This window comes from Salvia splendens, chromosome 22 (genome assembly GCF_004379255.2).
Source record: "Salvia splendens isolate huo1 chromosome 22, SspV2, whole genome shotgun sequence".
NCBI classification, from domain to species: Eukaryota; Viridiplantae; Streptophyta; class Magnoliopsida; order Lamiales; family Lamiaceae; genus Salvia; species Salvia splendens.
The window spans coordinates 19,509,808-19,536,582 of NC_056053.1; the positions used below are offsets into that span (position 1 = coordinate 19,509,808).

General features: G+C 37.4%; 3 protein-coding genes and 1 pseudogene across 4 annotated transcripts; 1 reads left to right on the plus strand and 3 right to left on the minus strand.

Moving 5' to 3' along the window:
- Positions 1–2,584: 2,584 nt before the first annotated feature.
- On the minus strand, positions 2,585–7,437 carry LOC121785914 (calmodulin-lysine N-methyltransferase-like). The gene is made up of 7 exons (XM_042184397.1): positions 7,272–7,437; positions 6,986–7,163; positions 6,759–6,838; positions 4,356–4,416; positions 4,161–4,276; positions 3,460–3,592; positions 2,585–3,138 (listed from the first exon to the last, which is right to left on the minus strand). The coding sequence occupies exons 1-7, from the start codon at positions 7,363–7,365 to the stop codon at positions 2,859–2,861; spliced, it is 942 nt and encodes a 313-aa protein (XP_042040331.1). The 5' UTR covers positions 7,366–7,437; the 3' UTR covers positions 2,585–2,858.
- A 283-nt stretch (positions 7,438–7,720) lies between these two features.
- LOC121786883 lies at positions 7,721–10,125 on the minus strand (annotated as a pseudogene).
- Positions 10,126–12,054: 1,929 nt separating this feature from the next.
- On the minus strand, positions 12,055–15,173 carry LOC121786884 (thiosulfate sulfurtransferase 16, chloroplastic-like). The gene is made up of 5 exons (XM_042185485.1): positions 15,040–15,173; positions 14,864–14,937; positions 14,633–14,703; positions 14,474–14,527; positions 12,055–12,123 (listed from the first exon to the last, which is right to left on the minus strand). The coding sequence occupies exons 1-5, from the start codon at positions 15,171–15,173 to the stop codon at positions 12,055–12,057; spliced, it is 402 nt and encodes a 133-aa protein (XP_042041419.1).
- Positions 15,174–21,838: 6,665 nt separating this feature from the next.
- On the plus strand, positions 21,839–26,741 carry LOC121787149 (histidine kinase 1-like). 2 transcript variants are annotated; one of them, XM_042185803.1, is made up of 13 exons: positions 21,839–22,238; positions 22,318–22,563; positions 22,638–23,432; positions 23,512–23,759; positions 23,833–23,992; positions 24,093–24,219; positions 24,295–24,384; positions 24,461–24,655; positions 24,726–24,795; positions 24,871–24,913; positions 25,021–25,161; positions 25,242–26,192; positions 26,267–26,741. In XM_042185803.1, the coding sequence occupies exons 1-13, from the start codon at positions 22,080–22,082 to the stop codon at positions 26,477–26,479; spliced, it is 3,438 nt and encodes a 1,145-aa protein (XP_042041737.1). In that variant the 5' UTR covers positions 21,839–22,079; the 3' UTR covers positions 26,480–26,741. The 2 variants fall into 2 exon arrangements, with proteins under 2 accessions (XP_042041737.1, XP_042041738.1); XM_042185804.1 differs by having other exon boundaries at positions 22,641–23,432.
- The last annotated feature ends 34 nt before the right edge of the window (positions 26,742–26,775 follow it).

The window sequence follows — 26,775 nt, forward strand, 5'->3', positions numbered from 1 at the left end:
TTTTAAAAAAAGATAAACAGAGATTAAAAAAAAAAGAGACGTTATTCTCTATTTTGTCAAATCATTGAGTAAAAATTAGTCCAGTCATTTATCTTATTTATTTTTTCCGTGTACAGAATGAATATTTAATTTAAAAAATTGGAAATTGACTTATGATATTAAGTTTATCTTTATTTAATACTTCATGAAATTTGATATGTAAATATTTTAATAATAAAATGACCAAAAAGGAAGGGAGTAGTCATTTTGCTTTCAGCTGAAAGTGCTCATAGTGAAGTGCGTTCCTATTTTGTTTGGCGTAATAATCATTGCTTTGAAGATAAGCATAGCGATTTTATAATGTAAAGTTTGTCTTTACGTGATTTAATCACGATTTCATCATGATAAAGTTGAAAATGGTTTGACCATAACTATAGGCATTTTATTTTCTTTCATTACACAAACGGTGTTCATTATTCGATTGATTATAAGTATCGATCACGATAAAAAGTTCTACACAACTAAATCTCTAGTAATTAATTTCTAAATAACACAGTCTAACAGTCCTAAACCTAATTAAAAACATCCTAAACAGTAAAGGTATTCATTGGGTAATCGAGTATACTGGATATCCGACCGAGTTGTCTGATACTCGACATATCCAAAATTCTATTATCCAATCCCGTAAAATCAGGTGTTGGGTACTAAATGCAAAACATATATGGATCGGGTACATACGCGCTGATAAACCCAATACTTGATATCCGTTTTTCAACCCCTAGTCCCAGCCCAGTCTAAAAAAACTCACGATTCACATAGTTATTGATCAATTCAAAGACTACCTACTCGTTGGCGAATTGACATGTTGAGAATGATTGTTGCGATGTTGTTGTGTCTTTCTAGATGCATTCAGTGCTAAGTATTCGAGGTTGCCGACAATCCAAGATTGTCAGCAACTGATCTATATGCACGAGACACGATAAAGCTTCACGATATGCTTGGTAGCATTGACTAACAAGCATGGAGATGTGTATCAAAATAGTATGGAGATGCTTTGCAACCTTTTTTGGTCTTTCTGTGTTGCTATCAACATCATTTGGAGGGTTAATTAGTAATTAAGACTGGAGAATACAAAATACACATCGTACCCAAATTATGATTTTAACTCTATTTCTTGGTTAAATAATACATAAATATTAATTTTGTAAACTTTTGCATGGGTCCAAATTTTACTTCATTAGCTAGCTGACCCAATTTTTGAAGTTTGGTGAGCAATCCAAATTTCGAAGCAATGTATAAAAAGCTCTCTCAGAGTGTAGTTTTTATAATGGTATCCATTGTTTATACAGTATTCTCTCCGTTACTCAAGAATATGCACTCTTTCCTTTTTAGTCCATCCTACAAGAATATGCACTTTTTAATTTTGGAAAGTCTTCTCTCTAATGAAGTGGGATCCATTCTCCACTAACAATACTTTATTTATTTTTTCTCTCTACATTTCTCTTAGTTCACCAATTTTACATTAAAACTCGTGCTGACTCCAAAGTGCATATTCTTTAGGGACGGGGGGAGTATTGATCATTGTCAATAATAATAAAATGGACTAAAAGTTATTGTCAGTGTATTATTATTTTTTTGTTAATGTTGAATTTTGGATTCTTAATACCACTTACAGTTAGAAAACTACTGTTGAGAACCTCCCAAATTGTCTTCAGATTTTCCATCAAACTCCAAAGAATCGAGTTATGGTTATGGACCAAACAAATATGGACTCAAATATTCAAAAGGAATAATAATTTTTCTTTTTACAGCTTGACCTAAAAAATGAATAAAATAAAACCACAGTCCATATATAATTCATACATTTACATGCAATGAACCCTTATGTACAAGATGGCTTTATTAACTACTCCCTCCGCCCCACAAGAATATCCACTCTTTTTTTTAATTCGTCTCACAAGAATATGCACTTTCTAATTTTAAAAATCTTCTTCTTTCTAATAAAGTGGGACTCATTCTTTCCTAACAATACTATATTTACTTTTTCTCTCTATCTCTCTCTTACTTTATCAATTTTGCATTAAAACTCGTGTTGAACCCAAAGAAATATCCTAAAATTAGAGTTCGCTTAATTTATAATGAAATTAACAATTTTGAAAACAGTTTTAAATGCCCAAGAATTTTGATTTTCAATTCATACAAGTTGCAATATTTGAATATTTAACCAACTGAATGCAAATATACTAGTAGTAGTATAGATGGAAGTTTCAAGCTCACGCACAAAATGGTCTTAGCAACAGTCTCCAAGGAGTAAAAAAAATCCCAACTTGCTAGAAAAAATCTGTATATCTAAATAAATAAAATCGCAAAGAGAAGCATAAACTTGATCCAAAGGGAATTGCAGTGCCACCTTTTGAAAGCATCTATCGTCTTAGCAGAATCTATCTTATTGTTTCACAGCAATATAAGTATGTGAAAAATGATATCTTTATGAGTATAATGGGTGGGGGAATCTTTTGCATTTTTTAAGTTCCTCAACTCACCCTATTTCTATACACACCTATAAAGAACATAACCAAACAATCCTCCCTTAAACTAACCATTATATCCACTAATACTTTAAATACTTTATTAACAAGTAGATGAATACTGGAGTATATATATTAGTACTACTACAAATCTTTGAATACTCCACTATTTTAGTATAAAAGAAATCATCTGAACCAAATTTCAAGGAATCAGTGTCAAGCTTAGTGCTTTCCTATGTCATAACTTTCACAATGATAGATGGTTCGATCTTGAAATATTCAATGAGAAAGCTTAAGATCAAAGGCTAGGTAGCAGACAAGAAGCGGCAAAAGCAGAACACAAAAAGAAGTTCACCGTGTAATGCTGACCAATAAAGGGTAACAGTGGTCCGGCTCATAGTTGGGCCAGGAGTGATCGCCGTTGATGATACTTTTATGCCGTCTCCATATTTCTGCATCGTAGGCCTCGGTGATAGTGAAGTGCATCCCACTAGCCTCAACTTCCAGCAGAAATTTGTCTAACGAATCATCTCTTTTGGGGCTAAAGAGTAGGGCTTCAGAGGGACCATGCTCTTTAAGCAAGCATCTGATTGTTCGAGCCAGCCCTTTGTGGAATTTCTTGAAAAAAGTGCTGCAAAATGACAAGCTAAAGTCAACACCATGATATTGATATGGTGATAAGAAATTCTCTTGCATGTGCAACTAATGTAGCATAATACATATGATTGGACGATCTTCAGCATAAGGCTCACGAGAAAACTAAGTCATACTATTTCCTAATTTCGAAACATCATGTTATGCATAATTACAAACTATAGATGTGTATGATCACTAGTTCTACACCCACAGGCCACAGATCTATCACAATTTCCTCTGCAAAATAACAAATTTGATCACATTGACATCAGGGAAATTGGGTGTTCTTTATGATTAATTCGTACAATTCAATTACCAGTCACTCGCAACAATGATGTCAAAGGATCCAGAAATATCTGATACATCGTGCTGATCCCAGTGCAGGATCATTGGCTTCACCTTTGTACTGCCGAGTGCAGCAGAGTTGATATTGATGTTATGCTGTATATCTGCTTGTTAAGAACGTTCATTTTACGCAGAACAATTAATGAAACATACAGACCAAAAATATGGGGAATCCAATAACATCAACTTCAACATTTCAATCAAAATAATCCTACAATTGTTAGAAGTGTTCATGCTTAGAGCGTACCGTTTTTAATCCCTTGGTAGCAGCACACACCATTAAGTTTATATACTGCTGCTTATGCATATGCTACCAGAAAAGCTGACCTATACCCTAGCACCAATTGGTATCACTTAGATGCCCAGATTTCTTGCAGGCTTGAAGCCATGATATGTTTCTTGTCATAATTACATCATACAAATTATCACCAAACCAATCAGAGAGGCTTAAAAAAAGTTATTCAGAACTCTATTATTCTGGTTTCCTATCTTAATTTAATGTGCCAAGAGCTTGACAAGTTCATAGCCCATTATTGTGAAAAATGCAGCATAATTGGTCATTATAGCATGCTGCACACTGCTAAATCAAAAGAGTAAAACCAGCCAACAAGTAGATAACATGAAGTGTATTCTAATGCATAAGTTTACTAATTGATTATAACAAGAGGATACAATCAACAACTTGAGGGTTTCCATCTGATATCACCACTTCTAATGCTTCTGCAGCCACAGCAATAACAAAACCAGCTAGGCCGTACCCTGATCCAAGTTCGATAACTCTTTTATTCCTAAGAATATAGAGAATGACTCAGAAATAAATTCAGCAGATATGCATTAGCAGCCAATGAATCAAGGTTGCTAATAAACCTGAAATTATCAAGATGTGACATGCAATAATAAGCAAGTACATCCTCTGAAGGCCACTGACCTGTTAAAGAGAAAAGAATCCATAAATATAAGCGTTCCCCAAAACATGTAGTCATGGTAGCAATGAAGAAGAAAGAGTGGTTTGAGCAGAAAAAATATCATTTCTCAAACCAAGTATAGGAACTACAAAAATAGCTAGTAAACAACTTTGGACAGTTCAAATGTTCAATATAGCTTAAAAGCAATTTCTTTCTCAATTACACATGGATGAGATGCGAAAACATGTCATATGTCCATTTGGTAATTCTTGGCAGAAGTATAATATGTCAATTCCTTTTGCAGCATGACATCTGATTTTGTTCTCACATACTTACTATTCATGAAAAAGAAATCCCAGGGAAAAGAGACGGGTAGCAAAACAGAAGATTATTGGTTCTTGCAGTCCTAATATTGTGTTTCCATATCTAGAAACAGGACCACATGCCCTGACATCTCCAATCTCGGATATGCAAGGCTCATTTCTTCATCAAAATGTCATTAAGTTTTGTCTCAAGGCTCTATAATGAATCATTTCTATGCAATTGATACGCATGTTCTTTAATCATTTCTATGCAATTGATACTCATGTTCTTTCAGTCATATCTTACAGCCTACATGTTATTCCCAAGTCGACCGGAAAATGAACTTATTTAGAGATGTGAACTCTCAGTGGTAAACGTGGCTAGGATTCTACAGCTGTAGAGTCATGCAAGAATTTCCATTGAATCAGCAGGATGAATAATGAATTGAAGACAATATTGCTGGAGAGAGATGTCAGTATATCTGTTCTAGAGTAGCAGCCATATTACATGTCCAACTGAATTGCTGACATTCTAATACAAATAAGTTATATTGAAGCCATTTTAGGAAGATTTCTGGTCATTTTTATTTGTTTCAAATATTTAGAAGTATTGTTGAAGCCAAGCCAATGAAACTGATCAATTTTCGTGATCAATCAACTTTTTCATTAGTAATGCTACCGGATCTAATACTATGATTTTTTTCCTTCATATTTTTAATATTTTAAGATGCATTAAGGGCTTCTCGAAAAACATTTGACAAATTTCGATTTGTCATGCGAAGAGAAAATGCATCTGCAAATTCAAAGATTTTATCATAATTGTCTACCAATCTTCCAGGGTTATATAACATTGTTAGCACTGTATTGAAAATTTTCCAGACACAAACATGTAGAAGTATTTCCAATTTCTGAAAGGCTAGTTGACCTTATGTACCACTTTGCACAAAGAGTACAACTTAATTTGTGTATTACTAACATTAGAGACCAATTTTATGTGTTTCCAAACTATAGAACAAAGTGTTGGTTAGAATTTTGTTTGTTAATCTTTTAAATGTGCCAATTATTCCACCATAATACTTCTAAAATGACACAAGATTATCTATTGTAGATTTTGCACTATGCTAAGTAGCATATAGCCTCCCCACATATAAAGAAGTCCTTTGGGGCATCTAATAAGTAGATAGTTATGAGAAATTGATATTCCTGGGAAACAGCTGAAAAACCAGAGTTATCCGAGGACATTTTGTTTCAAAACCATTGCAATCAATAATCATACTACAGAATGTCAAAGAGAGGTCAAGGCCCACACATCTGTTCCTATCTAGTTCCCACTCCTCTATCAAGTCTTAATTGTTCAGACCAGTAATTATGTGAAAAATTTGAGTCTCTGCCAGATGGTAGCTATCAGAAAGTAGAATTAATCACTCTTTTAGTAACTCAAAGGAAAATCATGCTCTAATTTTATACAGTCCACTAGAAGGTATTGAGCTGAAATTCCTAAACCGGGTTGCCGACCTCTTATGGTGATGGTGCTCTTACCTACTTCCAAGTACAACTAAACATAAACTGACTGAAATGGATTTCCAGTAAATTTTGATGCCCCCACTGCCCCACATTCCCTTCCTATGGAGTCATTCCTCTGCATTACAAATATGACTATTTGCAGAGGACCAAGAGGGTTTGGGTTGAAACTAATTTTGAGTTTGAGCAAAATCAGAATAAACTCCCATCTAACTTCACATCCTAAATAACTTCATCTAACATCCTTCAAAAATCTGATGTCGACGGGGTCAAAAAATAGTACACCAGTTGAGATATTTCTAAAGCCAACTTCACAAGGGCACTTTAAAGAATACTGATCAAGTTCAATATCACTGATTGTCTTGACATGATAAAATTCCGAGGAAATTTAACTGGCAGCCAACAAAATATTTATTTTAGCTGAAATCTGAAGAACTCAAACTCATATAGTTTTCAGAAGACATTGATTGCTCAGGAGGTCAAATTATGCTGAAATAGTCTTAGTCATCATAAATAGGAGTAGATAATAACATGCTACTTACAGACAAGTCCAGTATTATCTATGTTGTATCGATTACAGACTTCAAAGTCATTGAGATCAACGCGATCTTCCCATCTTTGACTGCATACACATGTTGTCACTAGTTACACAACCGCAACAAACCATAATTCAAGCAGCATTTCAACAATACCAGCCTTAAGCCACAGGCCTACAACCAATTGAGCTAACAACTGGACAACTACCGGAATATTAGCATCCCTGACTCACCGTAGAAAAAGCTCAGGAGCATTAGGAAGCGGCAATGTGTAGCGGTAACAAACATCTCTCTTAGACAAAGAATTTGGATCTTCGCCGCCGTCATTCACCACATAGCATGGTATCAGATTGAATCCACTTCTCGTTCGTCGCGATACTTTTTCTAAACTGATATTGTCACTGGAATCACCTGCAAATTCATTGTTAGTAGACAGAAAATCGAGAATTTTCCAACTTTACACGTAATGATTTTGGCGCGTAGAGTGATTCAAAATCATATATGCATAGATAAGCTTACCGGAATTGGATGGACGGCGAAGAAGAGCGCGGCGTAGGATTTGCCAGCGCAAAGACGAGGGCTTCGGCGTTGACTGTGACTGATGAGGCTCCATCAATGGCGTTGCCACGTCAAGCGACGTCGTTCCTTTTGTTCAGTGAAATTGAACTGTAGATCAGAAAACTAATTTCGCCCCTCCAGTTGTTAGATGTTGCAATATTACACCCCCAATATATTTAAAATTTCAAAAAATTCTTATATACATTAATTAAGATTATTTATTTGGGAATTCGTGGCTACTGATTAGTTACTCCGTATGCCATTTATAGTCTGGAAATAATTAATGGAACATGAGTTCAACTTTTATATATTGCTTTTAAAATAAAATGTGACTATGTGAGTATAATAATTAAATAGAAAAAAAATGTGATTTTATATTACAGAGAAGTCCAACTTTTGTTATGCACAAATGAAGGTGAAACTTCACAGTTAATTTCACTAACATGAAAGATGAAATAACTTTATATTAACAAACATACAAAAGTGAAGATATTCTATCAATCACTACTAAAATACAACATATAATATATTAAAAAGTGGAATGAAGGGGGAAAATAAGTTCAAAAGATTGGGCATCCCTCAACAACAATGCCTTTAGCAGTAGGGCAAGAAGCCAGAGGGCATCCATCAGTAACACTTCCCATCCCCAAATACAGATACAGGAACACTCCCATGAAGGCCAATCCTGCATCGAGCGCTCCGGACAGCAAGTAGTTGAGTCAACTCCACCACTCTCGGTAGTATCGGTATGCAACATAGCCCAACAGGAACCCTAAGATGATCCAGCTGTTGTAGTTCACAGCAGTTGCCGGAGGCATATTAATAACCGACACCAGCATCACAGGAACTGAAACTTGCTTAAGCCACTGCTGCCCGGGGAAGGCCTTGATGGCCACCCACACTACAACAGGAGCCACAGCCCCGACAAGGAAAGCCCAGTTGATGGCAGAGTAGAAGCCAAGATTTCCAAATATCCTCTGTGGCCCGATCAATCCCCACACAACAGAGGCGTCATAGAACACATGGTCGCTCGGGCATGTCCATGGACTGCTAGAAGGAAGTACTGTCCGGTCACAGATATTGGGGAATGTGTCCATGAGCCACCATGCTGTTCCTAGATGCACCACTGATGAAATAAGAGTGCCAACTACCTGATCAATCAACATCAAGAATGAGAAAGACTATTATGATAAACATGGCTGATGTTTGGAAGAAAATGAAGTAACCTGGGCCATGAACATCGTTCAAGGTGGTATTTTCATGTAATGTCCGAGTTTGAGGTCTTGAAGAAACACCAACGCTTGTTTCATGCTGATGTAGCCATACACCTTGAAGCACATGTTGGCAACTGGATAACCGGGATACAGAAATCCGATGAGGTATTCTGTGATCACATTCAATCCTGGTATCTGATAACAAATATTTTATCGATTAACATGTGTCTGAAACTTGCAGAATGCAGAGTAACTGCACAGTTTTTTTCTAATCTGGAATAACTAAACAACTACTCGCACCGAAACTGCAACTAATGATAACAATGTACAGATAAAAGGACATCTAAAGCCAACAAACAAGAGGATGCATTTGGTATTGGCAAAAAATATGCAGGATAAAGTGCAAACATATCTAGGGATCAGTTACAGAGTCTCACTTGGTTTGTTGTGGCAGCAATGACTCCAACAGGAAGGGTGAAGAAGAAGGCAAGAGCACACGCTAATAAGACGCCCCACCACGGCAACTGAAGTTGATCGATGTTAAATTGACATAGAAGTAAGGTGACGGCAATGTTTATGAAAAGAATACATAAGAACCACCATTCGGGAACTTTCTTGTAGCTTAGCATAAGCTTGGTGTGTACATCCATTGTCTTCTCCTTGAATGCAGACTTGCTCAGCAGCCACAGATCTCTAAGCACACAAAAGTGGACAGTTTCAGAAATCAACAAAGCAGCAGTTCTAATGACCAACAGCTGCAACTTTTCATGAGCCAACTAATCTAACAGATACATGTTCAGTTTGTCTATTTGCAACGTGACGTAAAAAGCAAACCAAATGGTTTCATATTTTGTTTTACCTCAGGCACGATCCATTGATAACTAGTTCTCTAGTTCGCATCAGTGACAGGAAAATATAAACTTAGAGCAGAACTTGACGAGGTAGCGGCGGAGGAGGCCGGCCCAGCCGAATCCGAGAATCTGCGTGGTGAGAACGACCCCGAGCCAAACCCAAAAGGTCATCTTCCGGCCGTAGAATATCTTGACGGCGCTGACGATGTGGATGGAGTAAGGGTTGGCGGCGCCGGAGTTGGCGAAGATGGTGATGAGGACGTGCTCCTTGACGTTGAAGCGGCCGGGGTTGAGGCTGAACTCGCAGCGGCGGCGAGGAGGTGGCCGAGGGGCACGACGGCGATCTGGACGGAGATGGAGAGGGGCTCGCGGCAGTACCAGAAGAACTGGTTGAGGAAGGAGAGGAGGACGCAGGCGGCAGCGCCGAGAATCCACATCCGGAATGTGACCACGGGGAGGGATGGGTCGTCGGTGGGTGGAACCGTCAGGGCCACCTGCTCCACCGGCGAGTTCTCGCCATCGGAGGCGGATGATGGCTCCCCAACTGCACATAATCAATTAAATTAGGAGTTCAATTAGGAATGCAATCGAAATTAGATGAGGTGAATTACGGAGTGGGGCAGAGATTTCTTCACTCATATCTCACTTTCTAATTGCAACTGCACACGACAGAAGATTGGATACTCAAAGTGCGAGCGAGGTCATCGGAATCGGAATCCATTTTTTCTCACGTGGAATTGAAGGTTTTTGTTTTGGGATGAATCCTACCGATTCATAGGGGTAAATTCCGCGAATGTAAGTCATGAGAGATGATATCCGCCATTTGTACCCGGAAAAAAACATTTACAATGATGGGAAAGACGCGTGAGGCTCTCGCGTCTTTGATAAACCAAACACGCGATAGTCTCTTGCGTGTATACAAAACACGCGTTATCTCATGCGTGTTTTAATTTAACATGCATCAAGCCCATGCGTGTTTGAATGAATGAAAAATCGAAAATATTGCTACTATTTACGTAGGATTGGAAATTGGATTTGGTTATTAAGGCCCATTAACGTAAATACCAATTTAGGCCCAATGGGAGAAAACGCCTAAGAAGCAGCGCTAACGCTCTTATCTTCTCCGGCGACTCTCTTACTCCCTCGTCTTCTTCGGCTAAATTCAAACACGCATGAGCTTGATGCGTGTTTAATTAAAACGCGCATGAGAGTAACACGTGTTTTGTATACACGCAAGAGACTATCGCGTGTTTGGTTTATCAAAGACGCGAGAGCCTCCCCGTAAATGTTTTTTTTTCGGGTACAAATAGCGAATATCATCTCCCATGACGTACATTCGTGGAATTTAGCCCCAATTCACGAGATGCACCTGGACGGGAATTCGGCCGACCAATCATATCAAAAATCTATTTCTTCACACAATTTCATATTTTATGCTTATTTTCAATTTTGTCGTCTATGTATGACTATTTCTAATCAGATCAAATTCTATAATTTCTAGATCTGATTAATGAAGCTAGCTCCATTTGGCCCTATCAATTTACTTTATCTCAAATTTAATAAAATATCTATCGGAAACAAATGTGCATCGGATGGACATAAAGATTGTTACATAAATTTTGCTCAACAAAAATAAATATCTAAAGCTATTTTTAGTTGACTAGTTTGTTATGCGAATTAAATATCGTAAAAGTTACTTGAATAAATATATAACTAATGTTAGTGAAAATACTTTAGTCTTTAATTATCTTTTTTGTAAAGAAAAGAGAGATTCTAACAATTTAAATATAATCTCCATATTTTAAAAATAAAAATTATTTTCATTTTGGTGTTTTTCTTAAAATTAGAAAATTTCTATTTTAGGAAGAATTTTTCTCTAATGAAGTGACTACTAATTTCATTTACTTTTTTTTATCTCTTGTGATAGAAATTGTGAATTAAAATGATATATTATTTTAAAAGTTTTTTATTTTTAAAATGATATAATTTATTGATTTGTGAGAGGCTATAACGTGCCAATATAATTTAGTGATATGGAAAGCAAACAGGCGAAAATTAATTAAATATACCCAGTAAAATACTCCTTTTTATGGGCTTTACGCCCATAGTTTACAAAACATGGGCTTATCGAGATAAGAAAAAAAAAAACTTCGGCGCGTGGAAAAGAGAATACTCTACTCCCTCCTCTCGACTACTACCACGACACATTTCTTAGTCGACATGAAACTTTAGATAAATATTAGATTGGAAAAGAGAATACTCTACTCCCTCCTCCCGACTACTACCATGACATATTTCTTAGTCGGCATAAAAATTTAGATAAATATTAGATTAAGAGAGAAAGAGAATAAAATATTAAAGAATAATGTTTGAGTGTATTAATTGAAGAGGTAAGTTATCAAAAATAGAAATATGTCATTTTTATTGAAAAAATTAAAAAAGAAACTGTATCATTTTAGTTGAGATAGAGGGAATAGTATTTATACAGTATTATTGTTATACGCTCCTTAAATAAATTTGCCCATTGAGACTAAAATTTAGTATTATAATTATGCGTGTTTAACAAAGTTTCCAATATAGTAGTACTAGTATGTACTGTAATTCATAATTCATAATTAGTGTAAAAATGAAGAAGATAATATAACCAAAATGAAGAAGAAAATTATGCAGTACTTGAATCTAGACCGCATATCCATTTTCAACCCAAGCTACATATCCTCCTTCCATATTATACACATGTTTGAACTCCTGCAAAAAAACAAAACAATTTTGTGCTAGAGTTAGAGCATCTCCAATGGTCGGCGTCACCACCGGAGCGCCGATTTTTCGCCCACGCCGGTTTGACGCCGAACCATTGGAACCGGCGTGGGCGAAATCGGCGTCAAAATCGGCGTCGCCATGCCGATTCCCGCGCTGACGCCGGTTCCCACGCCGATCCTCACGGGCGCCATTGTGGCTCCCGGATCGGCGCCAAACCGGCGTCGGATTTAAATATTTTTTTTTTTTTTCGCAAAACACAATATATACGCGCGTTGAACCTCATTTTCATTCGCACCACTTGTTTTAACGAGTACTCTCTCTCTACCTTACTTTCTGTACAAGATCAATAACGAGCAATGGAGAACAACTACGAAGGTACTCCAGTTAATCCCGGGGGATGGTCTCAGACTCCCCCGGCTCCCGGTGTAGGGTCTCAGACGCCCCCGACTCCCGGGGCAGGGTCCCATACTTCCCCGGCTCCTGGGGGAGGTGGTTGGCCTCCAATGAGCGGGTACTACAACGTGTACCCGTGACAGCAGATGATTCCGGGGTGGGCACCCGGCATGCAGCCCCCTATGCAGATGATGCCGGGGTGGGCACCCGGCATGCAGCCACCGGCGCAGCAGATGATGCCACCGGCGCAACATATGATTCCACAGTCGCAGGCGACGCACGAGGGGGACAACGCCTATCGGCCGACTTTTGATTTTTCCACCGGTTCTTCGCACACATCGACCCCAACGGATGCACAGTATTCGGAGACCTTCTCCTTAGCGGACTTGGGTTTTGATATTAACGACGTTTCTGAAACTCTCATTCAAAGCCAGGGAGTAGGGCGGGGTAAGAAGAAGGGCAAGGCGAAGAAGGTCGGCGAGTCGTCGCAGCCCCGCGCCGAAATCCGGGGCCGGAGGAAGTGGACGGACGCGGAGAACGTTGCGGTTGCCAAGGCGTGGGTGAGTGTTTGCGACGATCCTCTCGTTTCAAACAACCAGAGGATCGTCAACTTGTGGGCGAAGATAGCTGCAGCCTACAGGGCATTTTGCCCTGAAGGGAGACCGTGCACCGGGGAGGAGGTCCGGAAGTGCTGGGACCGAATCAGGGCTGGCGTCTCTCGATTTTCGGGTTTGTACGCCAACGCCCTCCGCATGCAGACCAGTGGCCAACAGAGGAAGACTGCAGGAGGATTGCGGAAAGAGCCTACCCCGATCCGGATAAGAAGTACTATGAGTTCACCTACTGGAACTGCTACGTTGTGCTCAACGAGTCGGAGAAATTCCGGGCAGGCGTCGACGCTGGCTGGCCGAAGAGGCAGAGACTGAACTATACCGGAGATTATAGCGGCAGCAGCGGTGGTTCGTCAGACCTCCCCGAGACGGCCCAGGAGGTCCCGACTCCTCGGTCGTTCGGTCGCCGACCTCGCCCGGTTGGGCAAAGGCGGGCGCAGCAGGTTGCGAGGGGGGGCACACCGAGTTCCCAGGATGTCCATTCGGCATCCCCCCTCGGCAGGTCTACCGAGGAGCTCAAATTCTTCGCGCGCCAACAAACGCGCGCTCAAATGGTGAAGACCTTAGCCGACTTCCAAGCGGCGGTGGACCCCGAGGTGAAGGATTTTCTTCGCGTATTGCTCCAGAGCCAGCGTGAAGAACTGGAGGCGATGAGGAGGGACACCGGCGACGGCAGTGAAGAAGCGTTGGGCGACGACGGAGACGAGGACGGCGGCGATGAGTGATTTTGTTTTACTTTTTTAAATTAATGTACTTTTTACTTTTTGTAATTTTTTTAAATTGTTGTACTTTTTTTTAAAAGTAATGTACTTTTTAAATTTTAATATTATTATTCGAATTTTCCGTATTTGTCTCGTAAATTAAATTATGTATGTTGATACAATTGTAAATTAAATTATATAATTGTTATTAGTGATGTGGATAGGTAGTGTGAAGGCTATTTGATGGCTATTTGATGTCCAGTTGATGTGGCAAGCTGATGTGGCAGGAGAATTGTAGTGCTGATGATGTGGCAGTGTGAAGGCTATTTGACGGCTATTTGACGTCCGCCAGCATTGGAGATGCTCTTAGTACTAGTTTGACAATTAAAATAATAAATTACCTGAGATAATTGAATTCTGGAATGAAATTTAAATTCTTTTGTATAAATTATAATCTTGGGAGTTGGGATAGGATAAATAGATAAATAAATAAAACAGGCAAATGAATAAATAAATACTACTACTACTACCAACAATCAATTTGGTTTACCAAAAAATGGCTATGGCAATACTCCTACACAAACTAAAATATTTTGAATGAATCAAATTAGATTTTGAGAAAATGGGACTTACTGCAGTAAGAAGATCAATTGTTGCATACAAGGATCTGACTCCACTTTTGCAACCCTGTTACACCCACATTTTAATCAAATTAGATCATAAATCAGAGACTTGTTCTAGCTAATAAAAAAAGTTCCAAGTATAAGTAATTTGCTTTGATAAGAGACTTACCAAAACGAGATGATCTTCCTTATCAAAATGCGACCGAACTTGATCCAGAAATTTGGGGTTATTCACCATACCTATATAATGTTCCAAATTCCTATCATAACATAAACTAACCAAAAAAGGGAAGACGAATAAACGAAAACTATATACTCCCCGAAAAATAGTTCATTTTTGTTATGCTATCTCTCATATTTTACCAAATTTTCTATTTTTATGAGACGGAAAGGTTGCTACCTTCCGACGTAATTATCTTGTAAGGAATGTTGATGGCGTTCCTCACATGTCCATTCTCGAATTCTTCTTCAGTCCTGTTCTCATTCAACTTAAGTATAACAAATCATATAATATAATTATTATAGACAGAGGATAATAATCTCAATCTCGAATCTCCGAGAGAGATTTAAATTGACCTGACATCAAGATAAGTGTGGCCCTGATCAAGGAGATGTCTTGCTGCGTGGACATCGACATTGCCTCCATCACCACTGCAAATAGCCATGAGAAGAAAAAACACAGTGCACAAAACAGCCTTCACTACACCCATTCTTAAACAACACAATGTTTCGATATACATTTAATCCTGCTCATGCTATATATATCAAGATTCTTAGCATTAAAATCCAATTGCCGTTTGATATTGTGGGCGCCAATTAAGCTCATGGTTTCTTCCTTTTGCTTTCTTAACCGCGTGTTAATTATGAATTAATCCGCATTAAAAATGGAAAATCTAAAGACAAAATGTAGTACTACTATTTTATTTTGTTTTTGTCTAACAAGTAAACAATCAATTAAATTAATGAGATTCTGTTTAAAGCATGTAGGCAGTCTCTTCTAGTTCTATTATAAAAAAAATCCTTTAATTAGCCAAGATCCAATATTAGTAGTATAAAAAAGGGATATTTGCATCTAATGCAATTTTTACGAAGTTTTGGAAAATATATACTTTTGGGGAAAAAAGGTTAAAATAACTGTATTTGGTCCATGAAATCGACTTGGATGCTAGTTTATTGACCCATCGTGCAAATGTGCAATTCTTTAGTAGTAGTAATTAATAATTAGAAATTCGTGGATCAAATTTGGTTTAAATCGGCGATATATTGATGCTCTTTTCAGTTTAAACTCACATATGATTTGATATCCACATGAATTCATCCAGTTTTGTGGAAAATATTGTTCCACTCAAGTTTTTGATGAATCCAAAGGGGAGATGCACTACGAGGATAGGCTTATCACAACGCATTAAAATTTTACAACAAAACAATAACGAGCTAGGTGTGAGGAACCTTATCCAATATCGGCTAAAGGGTGGGCCGTCCAAACTTTAGGAGATTGACTATAGTACATTAATTAAGGCTTTTGATTGACGAGGCGGAGCGGTGGTTCCACGGCGGCCTATTGTGAGCCGCTGCGACAGTCAAAAACATATTTTTTTCCTAATTTATTTTGTGATGACTAGACGGACAAGTTTTTGTGGCTGTGGCGTGACTGTTCAGCCTTATTTTGGAGACTCTGATAGGTCAGGTCATACTTCATGATTTATAGATTTCAGTCAAAAGATTTCAACTATGAGGATCAGAAAAAACAGTAAAGAATCATGAAAGAACGACACAAATGCTTTTGTAGGCAGTTTTTCTAACAAGAGCATATCGATCAAGCTATAAGAAACTCTACATATCGAATACTCATTTCATCCATGAAATTCAAAAGGTATACCATAATTATTTTATTTGGTATCCGTAGTATACAATTTTCTTTTCTAGAAAGGACATCGTATTTTACTTTATATCTCAACCTTACAAAACATCTCTTATTTACCAAAAAAATAACCATTTTTTACATAATTGACACGGTTAGTTCGTTGTATCATATTACCAACTACTCCCTCCATCCATTAAAAATATACACTCTTTCCTTTTTAGTTCGTCCCACAAGAATATGTATTTTATATTTTTAGAAACTATTTTCTCTCTAATAAGGTGAGACTCATTCTTAACTAATAATACTTTAATTAATTTTTCTTTCTACATTTCTCTTACTTTACCAATTTTATGGAGTATTAAAATCTGTGTCGAATCCAAAATACATATTCTTTAGGAACGGATGGAGTAGTATTTTTTAAAACATGTGCATATAAAAAAGGCAATGCTAGTAGTATATTTTTGCGTAGGATGGGAGCGTATAAATGTCCGAAATAGATTCCATGTATGTTGCCGATTAAATAAATACGCTCACAGTCTTCATAAAATGACATCTCATGGCTAAAATAGCTAATATGGGGTAAAGACTAAAGAGTATAATAATAACTACACAATTTTGGGTTATTAATATCGTTTGGAAAAGGCTAAACACAAGTCAGTTGTACTTTAATTGTTTATTTCAATAGATCCTTATACAATTTTTTCATTTTAGTAAATCATTATACTTTTATATTCGATATATTCCAATCCTTATTTGACGGAACTGTTAACTTTTCCGTTATAAAATAACACATCATACATTAATTATTTGAATATATTCCACCTAATATCCTAGTTGGAAAATATAAACATAACTAAATATAAAAAAAGATAAAAACAAAAACAATTTTCTTTTAACAATTTGGAATTCTTTAGTTTTTTTGTTTTTGTTTTTGTTTTTATCTTTTGTTTTTATATTTATGTTATGTTCATATTTTCCGACTAGGATATTAGGTGGAATATATTTAAATAATTAACATATGATGGAAAGGTTAACGGTTCCGTCAAATAAGGATTGAAATATATCGAATATAAAAGTACAAGGATTTACTAAAATGAAAAATTTGTATAAGGACCTACTTAAATAAACAATCAAAGTACAAGGACTTAAAGGATGTGTTTTGCCTTTTGAAAAAATAAAAGCTAATGTGGGGTAAAGACTAATTAAAGAGTAGTAGTATTATTTTTGATAAATTCAGCCATGTATATATGGTACAAAATGTATGATATAACCGTATGAATATAGGACAAATTGCTAAAAAAAATTACAAAACATGATCAATGGACTGTCCTATTCTCTTATAAATATGAAAAAGTAATCACAAAAAAATTTCTTATCATATCACGATCCTTCTCTTTTTCGGCAAATTACGCACTAATGTGGCAGCGATTTAAATTATGTGGATAAAACCTCGTTTCAAGCTCAATTACATTTTTCCCAATATTGTTTTATCCACATGTTTTAAACCGACCTGCTCACATTAACACATGATTCGCTGTAAAATGGAAGGATGGGATAATTGAGATTTGAGAAAAAAATCATCTTTTATGATTTATTTTTCATAAATGTGTGAAACGAACCAAAATTTAACGATGTTTCGTGATATATTTAGTATTTTGTCTTTAAACGATCCAACAAATGGATAAATTTTTTTATTAATGTAACTGAGTAAATCGAAAGATTTCGCGATTCTAATTTCAACATGTCTAATAAGTACATCAAGATCAAAACAGTTAGTCTAAAATCTGTTTAGTACTAATATTAGTAGTTGTGTTTGAGAGGCAAAATCGAAAACGTTGTTTATTGATTTCACACTCATTTCATATCAGTCGAGTTATATTTTCATAATCATTGGCAATTTGCTCATAATATATCAACAATCAAAGGGATTCATAGTTATCACAGATATCATAACTCTAATGCTTTGTCATTGCTTCCAACTTTATAGTTTTATATAGTAATTTGTATCAATCTCACTTACATATTTTAATTTAATAATTTGAAATGCTTATCGCCCTACATATCTTTTGACTTCTCGACATCTAAAGAGGCCACTATCAACATCAGACAAATCCATGGTCAATTTCCCGTTCATTGCTTGTGTTCTAGTTTCATTTGTGATGTTTGCGATGAATGCCAATGGTAGTTGTTGACAATGAAGCGCAACTCAGATAGAAAGAATATTCATCTCTAACTAATAGACCGCGTTGGATTTGAGTCACCTAACAACTTTGATGTATTATTACTATAGAATTAAGGATGTTGTGTAAGAATTGTATGTGTATAATGTATCTTTATTAGATTTTATTAAAAGATAATAATGAATTTTAAATTTATAATGTTCTCGTGCAAAATTGTCCAATTATAGAAAAACTAGTAGTATTAGTAATATACTAGGGATATGGTGGTAAATTAATACAAATTGAGTGGGTTCGAATTAGACCATGCATGATTTTACGACAAAGTCACACCTTCATTAAACTGTCTGATTAAATATGGCCGTCTTAGCAATTAGTGGGAGACTAAGTGAAGAGATTAGAATTGTGAAATCAGCAACCTTTGTACTCATTTAATTATATAATAACACTACTTGCTCCAGGGTTGATATTTAGTTTGTTTATTTTTGTTTTTTGTGGCGTCCAATTTAATTTAATTTAATTAGCACTTAATTTTATTCTATAAACTTTGCTTTAGGCGTGTCTCAAATCTAAACCCAATCTCAGGGCCCTTTTCGAAAATTGAAAATCGATATGTGATGAATGACATGGAGGCGATCAAGTTATTTGAAAGATGTGACATGGAGACGATCAAGTTATTTGAAAGATGTTCATTGTTCATATTCTTTATGGTAAATTGCCAAATGAAACATAAAAGAGGTTAAATTTTGGTCCGTTCCACCCTTTTTAAAATTTGAAAATTAAATCACGAAAGATGAAAATTTTGTAATTATCTCATCAGTCTCAGTTTCGACGAAATATGGGATGATTGGTGGCCGGTTTTAAACAAGCAAGTAGCCAGTAATATAACTATGTTAAGGTGACACTACATGTTTATGTGGTGGATGACGTGTAAAATTCAGCTAGCACATCATCATATAATCCTCTCGAAATGAGGCAGGTGACAATTGCAAAACTTTCCTCTTTCATGATTTAATTTTCATATTTTGAAAAGTATGGGATTGACTAGATTTGACCATCTTTTGTGATTTATTTGAATTCGTCTTATTCAAGTATGAAGTATATGTATATGAGACTCGTACCTAAATACAATGTGCATAAAGTATATGTATGTGAGACTCGTACCTAAATACAATGTGCTAATTGCGAATTATTAATCCAAACATCAAATCAGATTTTGATTCTATTATGAACTTGAGTCTTATTCAGAATACAAGCTGGCCAAAGACAATGATGTCCCACTATATTTATATACATCTCGCAACTTGAAAATGAAAATTAAGTTCTAGTATTATACAGCAGATTTGTGGTGCTCAATTAATTCGAATATAACAAATAACACCATGAAGTATAAACATATGATTTGTACCAATGGATTGAAGACATTATAAAGAAGCTTTTTTGAAATGGGTACTTCTACTATTTAAATAAGTAAATCTTTAATATATAAAACTATAGACTTTTCAATACTCCATTTAATTGTGTTAAGGTTGTGTTTAGGATAGACATGTGTAGATTAAAGAATCTCAATCTTTGGATTCCACTCATGCTTTGGAATCACCTAATTAAACTAGTGGAGTTATGTTAATGGTCCATTTTCTCCATTTGCGTACCAGTTAAAGAAGCCCACTTTTTTTACCCTTTCATTTTCAAATATTTATACTCCTTAATTTCAGAAATAAAATGTACGTCTGCTCAAAACTTGTTACCTAGTGATAAATGATAGTGCACCCGATCACGTACGATTAAATGTCAAATGTTTTTATTAGGACATTATTTTGAAGACCTGGGAGATTTGTAAACATCTATATAAAATTGTGAAATCGGTAATTTTGAATTCATTAATGCTTTGTGATACATACAAACTTCACAAAGTGTTCTTGTCATTTTGTTGTCCATTTATTTTATGTTGAAATTGGCGTCTTCTCCCAATGCTTTCTCGTCTGTTTTAATTAGGTGACTTCTACTTCACTGTCCAGCCACTCTATTTCAAATCTCGCATCAACACCTTCACAACCAAATTAAAGTTGTAACCAATTCGTATTTAAAAGCACTGGAATAATTAAAATTAAGCGGTTTCTAAATATTCAACCAACAATGAAAATATATTATAGTCAACTACTTTAAAATCCTATAATATTAAATAATTAGTCCCCATGAATTGTGAGAGACTAGAATCCTACTAAACCAAGTTATTATGATTCTTAAAACCATGCAAAATACGAGTTTATCGGTGGGCTGCCCAACGCAATGGCATTTGCGAAAAAAAATAGAAGAAGAATATGAGGTAGGTGATGAAGAAGAACAAAGAATATTGAGTAAGATGAAGTGAGAGGAGTGAAGTATATTTATCGAGGGAAGAAATATGAAATGATAATAGATAAATGTGGGAATTATTGGCGTCCTAACATTAAAAATGAATAGAAACATCTTTTAGAATTAATTTGACTTTTTCGCAATACGTGAGATGGCGATTGGTCGAGAGGAGTGAATGGCCGCAAGTGAGGCGGTAGACTCGTCACATGCGCAACTAAGTTTTTACTACACAACGTATTACAACAGTGTAAAATGAACGACACACTATAAGAACAAATTTTCAAGTATGATTGCAATTTGCACATGCTATTATAGTAGTATAAGATCAGTTGTTACGATATTTTTTTTATCATGCCTTATACTGTTACTGATGTACATCATATATATTGAATATCACAATTCAGTTATATGATACGTGGTTTAATTTGGACTTACTAAAAATTGAGTGCTTGTACTTGTTACATGAACAATGAACCCTACGATATGCAATTATGCTCACTACTAGAATAAAGTAAAAGACACTTATCTCAAATCCATATGCTTTAGTAAGCACTACTATCTAGTACTATGTCACTAAGATTTGCTGAGAGATGTGTATATCGTCAGATTTTTAACGAGAATAAATAGTGATACATTTTATTTGTGTTAATGGAATAATGGGAATGAGCTCAATAATCTAATAAAATATTAAATATCTACAATATTATTCCAAAAGTCCAAAACATGAATAGTAGCAATACTGATGGCAGATGGTTAAATGTATAATTATCCTACCGGAAAAGTATGAAGCGAAAAACCCAATTTTTGTTTCCAATAATATTTCTAATAAATAAAATAGGCTGTAACACCTTTTTATAATTATTGAGCTGCCTAGTTTGTTAGCGTAATATGCTCCAAGATTTGAAATTATCCTATAATCTTGACTTATAACCATATATTCCGTCTTCAACTCAACTCTCACTCTCTCCATCACTCTCACTCCAATATTCTTAAGCCAATCATATTCCTTCCATTGCAACAGTCAAACCAGGTAATAAAAAGTGAAAAACTAGGCAGAGAAGAAGAAACACACACCATGACCAGAAATGGCTTGATAATTCATAAAGTGGGAATCCACACTGCTCACAAAACATTATCTTCCATCTCAAATATGCTCTCCCAACTCTACTCTCAATTCCCTTCTCCTAATCCAACAACAAATTGAAACAACCAACCAATCAATGGGCCTTACCCTCTGCAAAACCAACATGGCCGCAGCATCTCCCGACAGCACCAGAACTTTCCAGAGAGATGTCGAAGAAGATGAGTCCCAGTTCGGCTCCACCCTCTGCCTCTCCTCCTCCTACTACAGCGTCTTCGTCGTTCGCCTCGCCATCATGGTATCAATTCATCCGGACTAATTTGCCAATACATAATACATAGTACATGTCTTATCAATTTTTTTTCGGGTTTGTGCAGATAATGCTGGCGATCCTGGTTGGCCTTTTAACTCTACTAACATGGCACATCACCAGAGTCTACACCACCAGATCCCTCAAAACCTTAGCGTACGGCCTCCGCCACGAGCTCCTCCAGCGGCCCCTCCTCCGCATGTGGAACATCCTCAACTCCACCGTCGAGGTCGCCACCACCCAGGTCAAGCTCTCCGAGTCCGTCATCCGCCGCTACAACAAGCCCGCCGCCTCCCAAGCCGACCAAGTCGAGGTGAATCAATCATCACCCCAACATTTCCTCATTTATGTATTAGTACATCTTATGTACTATTCATTGATTCTCAGCAGCTTTACCAAGTGATGAAGGAGTTGACATGGGCCCTCTTCGCCAGCCGGAAAGCCCTCAACTCTATCACTCTCAGCTACCGGAATGGATTCGTGCAGGCCTTCCATCGGAACCATAGAAGCAACAACACATACTACATCTACTCTGATCTCACCAACTACTCAATAGCCACCTCATATTCTGTCAATCTCCTCTCCTCTCACCAAGGCTGGAATGACCAATCCATACACACAAACATGTCTGCAATCTGGTACCGCGAGCCTCTTGACCCCACCACGGGCGATAAGACTGCAAAGGCCGCCCCAATCCCACCAGACGAGTTGATCAACATAGCTGGGATTTCGCAGGTTCCTGATGGGACTGCCTCATGGCATATCGCTGTGAGTAAATACACAGACTCACCTCTGCTCTCAGCAGCATTGCCTGTTTGGGATGCTTCCCATAAAAGCATAGTCGCGGTCGTGGGCGTTACCACTGCTCTGTATAGCGTCGGCCAGTTGATGAAGGAGTTAGTTGAGTTTCATAGTGGGCACATATATCTCACCTCTCAGGAGGGGTGGCTGCTGGCAACCTCCACCAACACGCCTCTGCTGATGAATTCATCGTCCGGGCCTAAGCTTATGATGGCTGTGGATTCTCAGGAGAGTGTGATAAGGTCAGGGGCGGAGTATTTGAGCCGGGCGTATGGGAACAAGCTGCCTCCTAGTCAAGACGTCCATATTGAGAGCGCGAGGCTTGTGAACCGTCTTTATTACATTGACTCGTTTTTCTTGAACTTGAAGAGGCTTCCTATGGTTTGTGTCCTGTTTTTAACTCTGTTTTCTTGAAATTTAGTAGCGTTTGCTGATTTTTGTGGGGGGAAAACGGTTGCAGGTTGGAGTTATCATGATACCGAGGCAATATATAATGGGGAAAGTGGATGAGAAGGCTTTTAAGACTTTGATGATTTTGATATCTGCCTCTGTGTGCATCTTGCTGGTTGGGTGGTTCTGCATCTTCATTTTAACTAACGGCGTCTCCAAGGAGATGAAGCTACGCGCTGCGTTGATAAGCCATCTCGATGCAAGGAGAAGGGCGGAGGCATCAAACAACTACAAGAGTCAGTTTCTAGCAAACATGAGGTGAGCAGCTGAGATCATGTTTGTTGATTGCATTGATAGAATATAACTTAATCAATTTTTTTTGTTGACATAGCCACGAGCTCCGCACGCCTATGGCTGCAGTGATTGGCTTGCTGGATATCCTCATGAGCGACGACTGCCTCAATAATGAACAGCAAGCGATGATCACACAGATTCGCAAGTGCTCCAATGCTTTGCTGAGGCTTCTTAACAACATTTTGGATCTCAGCAAGGTACTGTAACAAAATACTCGTCTTTCAACGTATCAATTTATGTCTTGTAGCAACAATTTTTGAACCAAGATCTCATACTGGCATATGAAATTTTGTGCAGGTTGAGTCAGGTAAACTGATACTAGAAGAAACTGAGTTTGAGTTGGGTAGAGAGCTTGAAGGGCTTACAGATATGTTCTCTGTGCAGCGGATTAACCACAACATAGAGACTGTTCTTGATCTCTCGGGTATGGTCTTAACCGTCTCTCATCTGTCTGCACTACCTCGCCTTGCTTAACATGTAATGATTTATACCGTTGCAGATGATATGCCTAAAGTAGTCCTAGGAGACTCTGGAAGAGTTCTTCAAATTTTTGCAAATTTAATTAGCAATTCCATCAAGTTCACAACCTGTAAGTGAAGAAATACAATCAAACTTCTATTGAGAAAACAGTTTGAGTGGTAATGAATGATCTGTGTTTGTGATAGCTGGATACATCATTTTGCGCGGATGGTGTGAGACTGTAGAAACGGAGAGTAAGAAAAGAGAGTCTTACCTCCATCCAAAGGAGTCATGGTGTGCACAGAAGTTGAAACGAAAACGGGAAGCAGCCCAAGGGAAGATATGCTCCAAGAAAGACAACAAAATGATGCTTTGGTTTGAAGTTGATGACACTGGCTGTGGTAAGAATACATATATTTACATATGAAACGCAACGAAACATTCTAAACTTTCTTGGTTCTCTAATATCAGGAATCGATCCTGACAAATGGGAATCAGTTTTCGAGAGTTTTGAGCAAGCCGATCCCTCAACTACAAGGCTGTAAGCTACTTATCATTTTCAGCAATCCTGTTATTGTTTTAATTTAGGGAATCTCACAAAATCTTCTACTCTCAGGCATGGCGGAACTGGTCTTGGTTTGTGCATCGTCCGAACCTTGGTGAGTGTTACATGGATTCTTGAAAGAAATAACTTCAAGTTGATGAGTTGGCACTGATGATGTTGTAGCTCTTGCTTGGACTTTGATGGTGGTGAAATTTTTGACAGGTGAACAAGATGAATGGAGAAATCAAAGTGGTGAAGAAGAGTGGACCGGGAACTCTGATGCAGCTGTATCTTCTTCTCAACACACCTGCTGAGACGACGAAGCAGCATTACCAGTTAAACTTCAAAGACCACAATCTAACTGTGAGTTTTCAGTTCCCTTTTAAGACAGTATGCTGGTTTTGAAAGCTTTAGAAACTATTAATTATTGAAGCTGAATACAGGTATTGCTTGCACTTAATGGCAGAATGACCAGATTGATCATGACAAAATGGTTGCGCGAAAAAGGAGTTCAAACACATGAAGCGTCTGAATGGAACGAACTCACGTTAAATCTTCAAGATTTCTTCACTAATGACAACTCACAAATGGCAGAGTCAGAAACTCATGAATCAAACTTAGGAAGCAGCATTTTTATCATAATCATCGATGTTGGACTGCTCGACTTGAGCACTGAGCTGTGGAAGCAGCAGCTCAATTTTCTAGAGGAGTACTGCGCTGATAGAGCCAGCTTCGCATGGATCTTGAATCACGACACCTCCAAAGTGGTCAAGGCTGAACTCCGGAAAAGAGGGCATCTGTTGATGGTTAACAAACCTTTATACAAAGCAAAACTAGTCCAGATTATTGAGGCAGTCATCAAAAGAGACAGAAACTTGCACCTACAAACTCCAGTAGCAGATCACGAGTTTCATGAAATCGATTCTCTTCAGTCCCCTTCAGCCAGCTCGGATGAGTCTGAAAAGCTGGACAATGATAGCTGCAATGCGATTAGAGGAAGTGAGTATTTCAGCAGAGGACCTCTGTCTCAAAGCACGCTCAGCAGCTCTTGTGCCGATTACATCCATGTAAACCTAGAAGACGACGTCTCTATCCTCAGTAAAGAACGCTCTTCCACTAAATCATATAATGAAGACAAGGAAGGTGGTGCTGCAAGCTCATGTAAGGCTGTGAACGAGCAGAAAAGGCCTCTTGAGGGCCTCTGCATCCTTCTTGCAGAAGACACGATCGTCCTCCAGAGAGTTGCAACGATCATGCTGGAGAAAATGGGAGCAAGAATCGTTGTTGTAGGAGACGGGATTCAGGCAGTGGATGCTCTAAAAAACAAGAGCCAATCTAATGAACACAGTGATGCAAAAGCATTGCCATATGACTTGATATTGATGGACTGCCAGGTAAGTAAACAATTTATGCATCTTGATTAGTAATAGGATAGGCATTCTCATAGTATTTTTTTGTGATTTTGCAGATGCCAAAAATGGATGGGTATGAAGCAACAAAAGAAATAAGAAGATGGGAATGTGGAAGTGGTTGGCACATTCCAATAGTTGCACTCACAGCTCATGCAATGTCTTCTGATGAAGCCAAATGCCTTGAAGTTGGCATGGACGCGTATCTAACTAAACCCATACACTGCAAGCTTATGGTTTCCACCATTCTTTCCTTAACTAAAGGAACGTGATCCTACTCTTCCAAGAAGAGTCGGACTCGTACGTTTCATCTCATATCATATTCCGACATTATCAATGCAAGTTAACTAAGCCTTGGTGCTTGATTTTGTTTGAAGGATAAGATATACACAGCAGTTGTAGATGGAATAGAGGGCCAAACTGTAAATATATAACTCAAGCTTTTGCATTTTGCTCTTTAATCTTTGTTGAAGTGATTTTAGGAGTTGTACTGATCTTTTACCAAATAACTGAAAACATAAAGCTCTTGCTACACATGTGTATATGGTCTTATAATTGTATTAAGGGG

Bases quoted from the DNA above. Each gene is read 5' to 3' on its own strand.
- LOC121786884 (XM_042185485.1), bottom strand. From the start codon at position 15,173: ATGGGTGTAGTGAAGGCTGTTTTGTGCACTGTGTTTTTTCTTCTCATG. The intron at 14,938-15,039 runs GTCAATTTAAAT...GAATGAGAACAG, and splicing joins CACACTTATCTTGATGTCAG to GACTGAAGAAGAATTCGAGA. The intron at 14,704-14,863 runs GTAGCAACCTTT...AACATTATATAG, and splicing joins CAAGATAATTACGTCGGAAG to GTATGGTGAATAACCCCAAA.
- LOC121785914 (XM_042184397.1), bottom strand. From the start codon at position 7,365: ATGGAGCCTCATCAGTCACAGTCAACGCCGAAGCCCTCGTCTTTGCGC. The intron at 6,839-6,985 runs GTGAGTCAGGGA...ATGTGTATGCAG, and splicing joins GCTCCTGAGCTTTTTCTACG to TCAAAGATGGGAAGATCGCG. The intron at 4,277-4,355 runs GTTTATTAGCAA...CTATATTCTTAG, and splicing joins TCACATCTTGATAATTTCAG to GAATAAAAGAGTTATCGAAC.
- LOC121787149 (XM_042185803.1), top strand. From the start codon at position 22,080: ATGGGCCTTACCCTCTGCAAAACCAACATGGCCGCAGCATCTCCCGAC. The intron at 23,433-23,511 runs GTTTGTGTCCTG...AAACGGTTGCAG, and splicing joins ACTTGAAGAGGCTTCCTATG to GTTGGAGTTATCATGATACC. The intron at 23,993-24,092 runs GTACTGTAACAA...AATTTTGTGCAG, and splicing joins ACATTTTGGATCTCAGCAAG to GTTGAGTCAGGTAAACTGAT.